General features: G+C 46.5%; 1 protein-coding gene across 1 annotated transcript in view; it reads left to right on the top strand.

Moving 5' to 3' along the window:
• Window positions 1-8,750, top strand: part of LOC141073652 (uncharacterized) — a 32,632-nt gene extending 23,882 nt beyond the window's left edge. Inside the window, exon 7 of the mRNA XM_073560977.1 lies at window positions 6,371-8,750. Within this exon, the coding sequence (XP_073417078.1) occupies window positions 6,371-7,815 (1,445 nt within the window). The 3' untranslated portion in view covers window positions 7,816-8,750. The remainder of the gene's footprint in view (window positions 1-6,370) is intronic.
• The last annotated feature ends 3,568 nt before the right edge of the window (window positions 8,751-12,318 follow it).

Here is a 12,318-nt window from a genome sequence, read left to right as displayed (position 1 = left end):
CAAACAGGACCTGGAGAAGCTAAAGTCAGTGAGCAGTGAAGGACCTACGGTCATGTGACCGCAAGGGGGCGGGGCTTAGCGTCCTGCTGTCAGAGATAGGCAGAACACTAATACAGGAATTCTCAAAGTCAGACAAACTGGGTCATACACAGAGATAACAGTAAAGTACCAGGGATGGGACAGAACGGAGAGTCTAGGCCAGGCAGTGATCAAAGCCAAACAGACATAGAAGGCACCAAGCAGAATCCAACAAGCAGTATCCAGAGAACAGACCGAGTCGTACACAGTATCAGATAAACAAGAACACAGCACAAACACACTCAGGGGTCACCACACTATGCCAAGGGCAAAAGTATAACTTACGGGGATAGGAGCTTCCTGAGGCTATAAGATGCCTTTCCCAGAACCAGGGAGAGGCCACAATCATAAGCCCCAGGTGTGCAGGTAAGCCTGCACTGGGATCACAACCTTTAACCCCAGAAATGCCAGTCATCAGCACTGGTTCCAGACATTAACCCCACATGTGCGAGTCAAAGCCGCACTGAGATCATGACAGTACCCCCTCTCAACGGGGGGCCTCTGGACCCCCAGGCTTGCCCGGGTACTTAGCATGGAAAGCCCACACCAGGCGATCAGCATGCATCAACCGGGCCGGTACCCAGGACCTGTCTTCAGGTCCATACCCCTTCCAATGAACCAGATACTGTACCGACCGCCATACCAACCTGGAATCTACGATATGACCAACCTCGTACTCCACCTGCCCCTCAACCAAAACAGGAGGAGCAGCGGATTTGGAGTCTCCCAGGACTGCTTCAAAAGGTTTCAGTAGAGATTTGTGGAAGACATTAGGGATCTTGAAAGAGGGTGGAAGGCACAGCCTATATGTCACTGGATTGATTTTTTCTACAATCTTGTATGGGCCAATGAATTTGGGCCCCAACTTGGCTGAAGGAGCCTTCAACTTAATGTTTCGCGTGGAGAGCCAAACCGTATCTCCAACCTGAAACGTGGGCCCTGGTGTTTGTTTCCTGTCCGCAAAAAACTTATACCTGCCCTGAGACCTAGATATACTCCGCCGGACTTCTGCCCACGTATTCTGTAATCGCTGAACAGAGCCCTCAGCCCCGGGACACCCCGAGTCCAGACGAGAAAACTCACCAAAATGAGGACTGAACCCATAATTGATCAAAAAAGGAGTTATACCTGTGGATTGACTCACCCGACTATTGAAGGCAAATTCAGCCAACGGCTGTGCATCGCACCAGTCATTCTGTCTAGCAGAAGTTAGACACCTGAGGATCTGTTCCAGGGACTGATTAGTGCGTTCCGTCTGACCATTGCTCTCAGGATGGTATGCAAACAAAAAGGACAGAGACATCCCTAATTTTTTGCAGAAAGCACACCAAAACTTAGCCACAAACTGCACACCACGATCAGACACCACATTCAGGGGTACCCCATGCAACCGGATCACATGCTGCACAAACAACCTGGACAAGGTCTCTGCTGACGGTAGTGCGGACAGGGGTACAAAATGAGCCTGCTTAGAAAACCTGTCCACCACTACCCATACCACCGTATTACCCTTAGATGGAGGGAGATAGGTAACAAAATCCATGGATAAGTGAGTCCATGGTCTTTCGGGCACTGCCAAGGGCATCAGCTCCCCTGCCGGCTGGCTATGAGAGCTTTTAGAACGAGCGCAGACCCCACAACAAGCAATGAATTTTTTTATGTCCGAACCAAGGGTAGGCCACCAAAAGATCCTAGCCACTGCCAGACGCGTGGCTGAAATACCAGGGTGAGCACTCAGCTTGGATTCATGGAACTCCTGCAAGAGTTTCAGGCGAAGTTGCTCTGGGACAAACAACTTGCCCCCCGGCTTGGCCGCCGGAGCCCACGACTGGGCCCCGTGAATCTCCCATTCCAATTCAGATGTGACCCCTGCTAACACAACCCCAGGGTTAAGAATGGAGGACGGTGGCTCAGGGGGAGACACTGGCTGAAAACTGCGCGATTGTTATGAATGGGTCACCGAGGAGAAAAAGGCAAAACAAGCTAAGCCACAGAAAACCAAAGTGGTTGGTAACTATGCAGATTGCAGATCCCTGATCTTACCACACAACTAGCAGTAGCCGTGGAGCGTGCCTACGATGAACCTAGACGCCTTGTCATGGCCAGAGGACTACATAAGCCTAAAGCAAGAAAAGGGAAAACTAACTGCCCCAGAGCAGACCCCAAAGGAATAGATAGCCCCCACACATGTATTGACGATGAAACAAGATGGAGGCACAAACACAGGCAGGAAAATAGGCTGAGCAAATGATGGGGACCAAACTAACTAGACAGGAAAGGAAAGGGAAGACACTGTCTGCAACCTGCAAAAAACCTACAAAAATAATGTCCAACACTTCTGATAGCAAAATTAACCCTGAAGTCACTAGACTTCTCCCACTATATTAGCACTCTGAAATATTCTGAGACAGAGCAAAAAGAGACCGAACTAGCCAATTGGCAAAATACTGATAAATAAGAGTGGAAATTCAGCTCAGCCCCCAGCCGGGGCTGGCAGACCACACAAAAAACTGAATAGACCAACAAAATCATGTGTGAACATTAGCAGAAAAACAGCTTTAGATGACTGGAACAGAGCTGAAAACCAAGAGCTGACAAGCCAGAAGGAATCACCAGCAACTGAATAGGGCGTCGGCTGTCTTAAATCCAATCTGAGAATCCTTAGATACAATCGTCATCCTCATTCTCAGGTGGCAGATCTCCACCGATCAAACCAGCCGCACCACCTCCCGTCACCACCAGAGGGAGTCCAGAAGGGGAACTCACAACTGGTGAACCAGAGAATGAACTCACAACACGCGATAAGGCATCAGCCTTGACATACTTAGACCCTGGACGAAATGTAATGGTTAACTGAAAACGGGAAAAAAAGTGACCAACGGGCCTGTCTGGGCATTATTCTTTTAGCAGACTCAATGTATGACAAATTTTTGTGATCCGTGATCACCGTAACCGGGTGACTGGCCACCTCCAAAAAGTGCCTCCATTCTTCAAACGCCCATTTGACCGCAAGAAGCTCTCTATTCCCTATGTCGTAATTTCTTTCCGCGGCAGAGAACTTCTTGGAAAAGAAAGCACATGGCCTGAGGTTGGTTAGAGTGTCAGGCCCTTGGGACAACACCGCCCCCACCCCCACCTCAGAGGCGTCCACTTCCACGACGAATGGTTTGGAGGGATCTGGCTGTACTAACACGGGAGCAGACATAAAGCTTCTTTTCAGGGTCGCAAAGGCCTCTTTTGCGAGCGAGGACCAGTTTCTCACATCCGCACCTTTACATGTAAGATCTGTGAGTGGTTTGACCACCTGTGAAAACCCTCGAATAAATTTGCGGTAATAATTGGTGAACCCCAAGAAGCGCTGAAGACCCTTAGGTCTCGGGGTTGCACCCAATCCGCAATGGCCTGCACCTTCTTGGGGTCCATGCGAAAACCCTCACAGGACACAACCCCTAAAAAGACAATTCTTGAACAAAAAACACACATTTCTCCAATTTGGCATACAGATGATTTTCCCTCAGTCTTTGGAGAACGGTTCGTACATGATTCAGATGAGTTTGACTGTCGGGAGAGTATATCAGAATATCGACTAAGTAAATGACAACAAAACGACCAATGAGATCCGAGAATACCACGTTAATGAAATTCTGAAATATGGCTGGGGCATTGTTAAGACCAAACGGCATGACTAAGTTTTCAAACAGTCCCTCGGTCGTGAGGAACGCGATTTTCCATTTATCCCCCTCCCGGACCCTTATCAAATTATATGCCCCCCGAAGATCCAGTTTGGAGAACCATTTTGCCCCTGAAAGTTGGTTACACAAATCAGGAATCAACGGAAGGGGGTACGTATTTCGTACAGTAATCTTGTTGAGCTCACGAAAATCGAGGCAGGGACATAAACCGGCATCTTTTTTTTTACAAAAAAACCTGCCGCCACAGGTGAGACTGAGGGATGTATGTGTCCTTTGCGAAGACTCTCAGCAATGTAATCTTTCATGGCCAAGCGCTTAGGGCCAGACAAATTAAACAGACAGACTTTAGGCAATTTAGCCCCCGGGACTAACTCGATAGCGCAGTCAAAGGGTCTATGTGGCGGCAATGTCTCGGCCTTGCTTTCAGAGAAGACATCTTCGAATTCTTTCAGGTACTCCGGAATACCTTCCAGCTCGACAGATGACACAGATACAGATTTAACAGGTTCAACCAATAGTGCAGACTTATCACATAACATCGAATCATTAAAACCCCACTGAACAATCTCCCCTGTTTTCCAGTTAATGACTGGGTTATGGCGTTGTAACCAGGGCATGCCCAACACCAATCCTGCTGGTAGATTGTCCAGGACCAAACAACTTAAGTTTTCCACATGGGTAACGCCCACTTTGAGCGAAAACAAGTCAGACATAAAGAGAATTCCCTCTTTAGCGAGGGGGGAGGAGTCAATGGCCACCACTTTCATTGGAACCTTAAGTCTAACTCCCTATCTTACAGCTTGTGACCAATTGGGAGTCAATAAGATTGATGGATGATCCGCAGTCCACGAAAGCTATAGAGGGAAAAAAAACAACCGTCCACTAACCGTTCCACATGAAGCAACACCTTAGAAAGCGAGGAAAAGGGTACCTGAGGGTCTGAGTAGTCTCCCCGCTGACTACCCAGACCTAGTAGTTTCCCGTCGACCGGGTTGAGGATGGAAAATCAGGACACTCCCTTTTCCAATGTCCCGTTTTACCACAGTAGAAGCATAACTGCTTTTCTCTCCGGCGTTGTCTCTCCTTTTCCTTCAGGGAGAGAGCCCCTACGTCCATGGGCACAGAAACAGTCTCTTCTCCACTAGGGAACAATGCAGTCTCCGCCTGCATCAACCTCCTGGCCCGCAGCCTGCGGTCCATCCGGACGGCCTGAGTCATGGCGTCCTTGAGTGAGTTGGGTGGGGGATGTAATGCCAAGGCATCCTGTAACTGCTCGGACAAGCCTCTGCGAAAGAGTCCTCGGAGTGCGGCATCGTCCCAAGAGACCTCTGCAGCCTAGCAGCAGAATTCCATACAAAACCACTCAGCCGAGTGTTCCCCTGACAGACTGTCAGGGTCCTGACAGCGCCGGCGTACAGCCTCCGCTAAGCAGGGACTCACCCGAACCATAGGGACCCCTGGGGACAAGAACAGCCGGAAAATAAAGATGCACAGGACCTGAATGTAGAAGTTTAGCAAGCCGGCACAGGACCTGTGGTCATGTGAACGGTCATGTGACTGCAAGGGGGCGGGGCTTAGCATCCTGCTTTCAAAGAAGGTAGAAAACTCAAAGTCGGGCAAAGCGGGGGTCATGCACAGTACAGGCAAGCGAGGTACAGGAGGGATAAACAGACGGGAGGTCAGACAAAGCCAAAGGTCATACACAAGATATCAGTAAAGTACCAGGGATGAGACAGAACGGATAGTCAGGGCCAAGCAGAGATCAAAACCAAACAGATGTAGAAGGTACCAGGCAGAATCCAAAGCAAAATACAGAGAACAGACCAAGTCGTACACAGAGAATCAAGCAACCAGAACACAGCACTAACACACTCAGGGGTCACCAAACAATGCCAAGGGCAAAAGTATAACTGACGGGGGATGGGAGCTTCCTGAGGCTATAAGAAGCCTCCCCAGAACCAATGAGAGGCCACCATAATAGGTCCCAGGTGTGCAGGTGATAGTCTGCACTGAGGTCAGAACATTAACCCCAGCAGTGCCGGTCACCCAGCACTGGTATCATGACACAGACACTCATCACCATATCCTCTGCTAATCGCACTCAGTCCGGCTCATCATATATGTGCCCGAGGGCCTCAAAAAACGCATTCACAGACACTCTCTCAGGGGCAGTGGGAGGAAGGGCGAAAGCCCAAGGGAAAAACCGCAGTCTAATCCGCAGATTACCTGCGGATTTTGCAAAATCCGCGCGGATCAGTCCGCAGCAGAATCCGCAGCGTTTGCACGTACCCTAATAGCTGTTAAAGACTCATGACAGCTGAGTGCGGTCTTCCAGAGGGGATAAGACAAATGACGTAAATATATGACATACGATATGTCGTGAGAGGGTTAAGAGATTTCCAAATCATTGCATTCTTGTTTTCAGCGTCCCAATGTTTTTGGAATTTGGGTTGTACGAGGTCTTTTGTTAAAGCCAAAATCTAATTTTACTGCAAATTGTGTAGACACTTTAATAAATAAATGTTGTAAAATTTATATCAGAATTAATAAAACCAAAAGGCACTGTTTTTGAAAAATATCAATGGTTTTATTTTTGACAGATGACTGTACCAGGAGCTCAAAGGAACATATAATATTTTCAGATGTTAAAGCAGATGACCGTAGTATCATACCAGATACATATGAAGAGTATGTTATTATCCAAGATATTCCTCCAGCCCTTCACAACATAGATGTATCATCTGATCCCTTTCAACAGGTTCTTTCTACTGATTTATCAAAGACTTTTAAACAAAATAAAAATAACCAAAGACATGGTAAACATCAAAGAAATCACGCAAGGAAAAAGACATGTTCATGCTCAGAATGTGGTAAACTTTTAAAAGACAAAAGAAAGCTTGCTATACACCAGAGAAGTCACACAGGGGAAAAGCCATTTTCATGTTTAGAATGTGAGAAATGTTTTAGTCAGAAATCACATCTTGTTGAACATCAGAGACGTCACACAGGGGAGAAGCCATTTTCATGTTCAGAATGTGGTAAATGTTTTACAGACAAAACAACTTTTGTTAGACATCAGAGAATTCACACAGGGGAAAAGCCATTTTCATGTTCAGAATGTGGGAAATGTTATACTCAGAAATCACATCTTGTCGAACATCAGAGAATTCACACGGGAGAGAAGCCATTTTCATGTTTAGAATGTGGGAAATGTTTCACAGACAAAGCACCTTTTGTTAGACATCAGAGAATTCACAAAGGGGAAAAGCCATTTTCATGTTCAGAATGTGGGAAATGTTTTATTCAGAAATCAGGTCTTGTTAGACATCAGAGAAATCACACAGGGGAAAAACCATTTTCATGTTCAGAATGTGGGAAATGTTTTAATGAGAAAACAGATCTTGTTAGACATTTGAGAATTCACACAGGGGAAATGCCATATTCATGTTCAGAATGTGGGAAATGTTTTAATAAGAAAAATAATCTTGTTTCACATCAGAGAATGCACGTTGAGGAGAAGCCATTTTCATGTTCAGAATGTGGGAAATCTTTTAATCAGAAAACAGGTCTTGTTATACATCGTAGAATTCACACAGGGGAGAAGCCAATTTCATGTTCAGAATGTGGTAAATGTTATGCAAGCAAATCACATCTTGTGAGACATCAAAGAATTCACACAGGGGAGAAGTTATTTTCATGTTCAGAATGTGGGAAAAGTTTTAATTACTTATCACACCTTGTTACACACCAGAGAATTCACACAGGTGAGAAGCCATTTTCATGTTCAGAATGTGGTAAATGTTTTACAGACAAAACACCTTTAGTTAGACATCAGAGAATTCACACAGGGGAAAAGCCATTTTCATGTTCAGAATGTGGGAAATGTTTTAATCAGAAAACAAGTCTTGTTAGACATCAGAGAAGTCACACAGGGGAGAAGCCATTTTCATGTTCAGAATGTGGGAAATGTTATGTAAACAAAGCACATCTTGTGAAACATCAAATAATTCACACAGGGGAGAAATTATTTTCATGTCCAGAATGAGGGAAATGTTGTTCTCAGAAATATGATTTTGCCAAACATCAGAGAACTCACACAGGGGAGAAGCAATTTTTATGTTCAATGTGTGGGAAATGTTTTACACAGAATAGAAATCTTGGGCATGCGTAGTAACAGCTATCGGAGACAGCAGAGAGCTGCTACTGCTCAGGAGTGGGCGGCGCCATCTGGGAGGAGGAAATTTTTCTTCTCCAGCAAGATGGCTCCGCCTGCGCAGAAACAGCTATCACGTCTATAGACAGTGATACCTGCTACAGTGCAGGCACGGCGGGCGCCATTTTAAAATTGATTTTTTTGTGCAATCTGAATAACCTCAAGCACAATTATTATTAGGACAGTAAACATGTGATTATGCTGCAGCGCCATGGCTGGCACCTGCCTGCAGAAGGTTTTTTTTTTTTTCAGTATGTACAGATATTCATTATGCAAACTAGGGGGCAGGTCACTGAGGGATCAGTGACCTGTCAGCACTCTGCATTATGAAAAGGTAATCAGAGTACCACATTAATACCCCCCACAGGCCTGCCCTGAAGCATGAGCATATCATTAACTCAAAACTGAAAATAAAGACTAAACAACAACCACAAGACTGATTTCATCCACCAAGGTATCATTTTAATCAGTATAATGGCGCCAACCTGACACTGTCTTTAGGTAACTTTGCACAATACTCCTGAAAGTTTCTTTTTAAAGTATTAATTGATGATTTAGGAATATAGGAAATAATCAGTAAGCATTTGTCATCAAAAACTAAATTGAATCTAAAGAACTCACATATACACTAAAAAGTCAACTTGATGGAGAGACCGGTGTTGTTATTGCTGCAATTTCCTTGAATGTGCACTGCCTGCTTCTCAGAATGATTCTTAATGGGGGTTTTCAGATTTTTTGAAAATAAAAAAACTGTTCTTTTACTCACAGTCCCGTGGTCCAGCACTGAGTCCCTGCCACTGCTTTTCTTCTTTAATGTGTCTTCCAAGCAAAATAGACAAAATGGGGGGTGATGATATTAGGGTGTCAGTTTCAGAAATGGCAATCCTAGTGTATGCTGCTCTTCCCAATCAAAGGGCGAACAGCCCAGTTAAGATAATTTAGGTGCAGTAAGAGCTTATTTGGACATCTACACTGCTCAAAAAAATAAAGGGAACTGTCGCGGGATCCTTCTCTGGTATCACACAATCAACAGAGCGAGGGAAGTGTGAACAATCCCAAGACCTTTATTATAGGCAAAATTAGAAGGTCAAAAAACAATCCACCACACTGAGGATACAATAGTCCAGAACACGTATGCAGTTCAGTAACAGGATAAAATGTCCAGGGAGATGAGAGCCCAAAAATCTAGCAGCCAGAGGATAAACAGTCCCTTTCTCTCTGACTTCCCCCCTCCTGTCCCTTCCAGGCCCCTCCCCATGTCCAGGAGTAGCCAGATGGGTTGGGGCGGTTCTCAGGCCTCCCATGCCTGACAAAGATGCCTGGGGGATTATAACACTACAGGGGTCATCAAGAGACATAGATATAGTCAGGCTGCAGACATACAAGGCAACAAGAAAAACACTATGAAAATCAGTGAAATAGAAATATACACAAAATGATATCCACATAGCATATCACACCATCACAACCTCTCCCCCCTCATAATAAGGGAGCACGCCATGAGGTCCACACAGACCTCTGGCCTGCTCACTTTAGTCCACATTGCTCAATAGTTTATAGTTCCTTGTACAGTGGCAGGGGTAGGTCGGCCTGGGGAGCCTATGGTTTTTGTCGAGACAGTCCATCGGCGTTCTGGTGTTGGCTTCCCCACTTGTATTGAATAGAGAAGCTGTAGGGTTGTAAGGACAAGCTCCACCGCAACAATCTTCCATTGTCCCCTGATACGCGGTTCAGGCATGTGAGAGGGTTGTTGTCTGTAACAATTGTAAAGTCTCTGCCATACAAGTATGGCTGCAATTTTTTTAGCGCCCATACGATGGCAAGGCACTCCTTTTCAATAGTGGCATAGGCAACTTCCCGATCCAGTAGACTGGCAAAAGAAACAGCATTGTTCTTCTCCGGCGGCGTTCTCTTGCCTAAGTACTGCCCCAATTCCAAAGGTGGATGCATCTGTCTGCATGAGGAACCTGCGCTTATAATCAGGGGCAGCCAAGACAGGAGCAGTGATGAGGGCGGTCTTTAACGCTGAAAAGGCATCCTCACATGCAGTCGTCCATGTCACATTCCTAGGCATGTTCTTGCGGGTCAGGTTGGTTAGGGGCTTGGCCAAGGTGCTGAAATTAGCAACAAATTTTTGATGGTATCCAGCAGTTCCTAAAAATGCAAGTACCTGCTTTCTAGTCTGGGGTCTACACCAGTTGCTAATGGCCTCCACCTTGGCAGGCTCAGGCCTTAGGGTCCCACCCCCTACTCTATGCCCGAGGTACTGCATCAGCCATCCCTATTTGGCATTTATCAGGGCGAATGGTCAGTCCTGCAGCAAGTATATAGTCTAGCACTATGCCCAAGTGTTAAAGATGTTCCTCCCAGGTGGTGCTAAAAATGGCAATGTCATCCAAGTAAGCACAGGCAAAATCCTGACATTGTTGTAAGAGTCGATCTACCAGTCTCTGGAAAGTAGTGGGGGCAGTTTTCATCCCAAAGGGCATTCCCAGGAACTCAAAAGCCCAAATGGAGTAATGAAGGCCGAGCGCTTGGGGACCAGGACAACAGGAGAGGCCCAAGAACTGTGAGATGGCTGAATAACTCCCAGTCGTTTCATCTCCTCCAGTTCGTTCTTTATCATACCTTGAACAGCCTCTGGAACCCGGTAGGCAGCCTGCTGGATGGGGCGTTGTCCGGGGGTTTCCACATGGTGGCTGGTAAGAGTAGTCTTCCCCGGCTTTGAGGAGAAAGCAGCAGCCCTTGGCCTTAGTATGGCGAAAATATTGTCCTTTTGTATATCCGATAAATGGGAGCCCAGGGGTACTTGTTCCAGTGATCCTCCCACTTGGGCAACCTGGAGGAGATCAGGGAGATACTCGTCATCGGCGGTATCACTAGTGAGGTGGCAGACAGCTAGAACAGGCAGAGGTTGGTAGTGGTAGTCTTTCAACATGTTAATGTGGACAGTTTTCTGTCGTCGACCACTAGAGTTCAGGGCAATAACGTAGTTAGTGTCATTAATTTTCTTGTCAATCTGATAAGGGCCTTCCCACACTAATTGAAGCTTGTTGGCAGGGGAAGCAGTAATCATGAGCACTTGTTGTCCTTCCATACATTCCTGGGTCCTGGCATTACAGTCATACCAGGTTTTTTGTCTGGACTGGGCCATTCACTGATGTTCTTTAGCCAAGGTAGCTAGCTGGGCGAGACGGTCTCTGAAATCTAGAACATAGGGAATGATGGGCATTCCGGGGTCTGAGATATCTCCCTCCAAATGTTCTTTCAGAAGAGTGAGAGGCCCACGGACCTTCCGGCTGAACAGTAGTTCGAAGGGAGAGAACCCTGTGAGCTCTTGGGGAACCTCCCGATAAGTGAAGAGGAGATGTGGCAGGTACATTTCCCAGTCTTTTTCAACATCAACAAAAGCCCTCAGCATATTTTTTAGGGTTCCATTAAAGCGTTCACATAGTCCGTTGGTCTGTGGGTGGTATGGGGTGGTGTGGATGGCTCGAACACCACAGGTATGCCATAGGGATTGAATCAGATCAGACATGAACTGAGTGCCTTGATCCGATAATATTTCACTAGGAAACCCTACCCGGGTAAAGATGGTAACAATGGCCTCAGCTACCTTTACTGCTGTAATACTGGACAGGGCCAAAGCTTCAGGATACCTAGTGGCATAGTCCACCACGGTCAGGATATATTTTTTCACCGACCGGCTGGGGTGGGCCAGAGGACCTATGATGTCGACAGCTACACGTTGAAATGTTTCTTCAATTATGGGCAGGGATTGCAAGGGTACCTTATGTCTAGCTCCGGGATACCACATTCGCTGGCACACATCTCAGGTGCAGCAATATTGGGCTACCGACTGGAGATGCCAGGCCAGTAAAAACTTTGGGTGAGTCTCTTTTCAGTCCTTTTCCTCCCTTGATGCCCAGCCAAGGGCATGTCATGGGCCAGTTGAAGTAGCTGTGGCCTGTACTTTTGAGGGACAATGAGTTGCCTGGGCGTTGTGTCAGGGTTGCCCTGGTCCCTGACCTTTGTTACACGATAATACAGTCCGTTTTCTCGAGTGAAGCCATTCCCATTATCTCCCATGTGCCCAGTTTCTGCCTTTCGCCTAAGGGCTGCTAATGTAGTGTCAACCTCTGTTTCTCTCCTAAACTCTTCTCTGTACCAAGACTCCCAATGTAGTAGCAGCAAACATATCGTTTACCAACTCTGATGCGGTTCGTGGTGGTTGCTCCCCGATGAGGTCTGGATGACGTAGTGCTTGAAGGGTCTGTAGTCGGGTGACTGCTCCCACAAATTGTCACTGTAACTCCCTAATGTCGTTCCCAAGGA

The sequence above is a fragment of the Dendrobates tinctorius genome, unplaced genomic scaffold, assembly GCF_039654945.1.
Source record: "Dendrobates tinctorius isolate UK_male_01 unplaced genomic scaffold, ASM3965494v1 ptg000014l, whole genome shotgun sequence".
NCBI lineage: Eukaryota > Metazoa > Chordata > Amphibia > Anura > Dendrobatidae > Dendrobates > Dendrobates tinctorius.
This window is presented reverse-complemented; position numbering and strand designations above follow the sequence as displayed.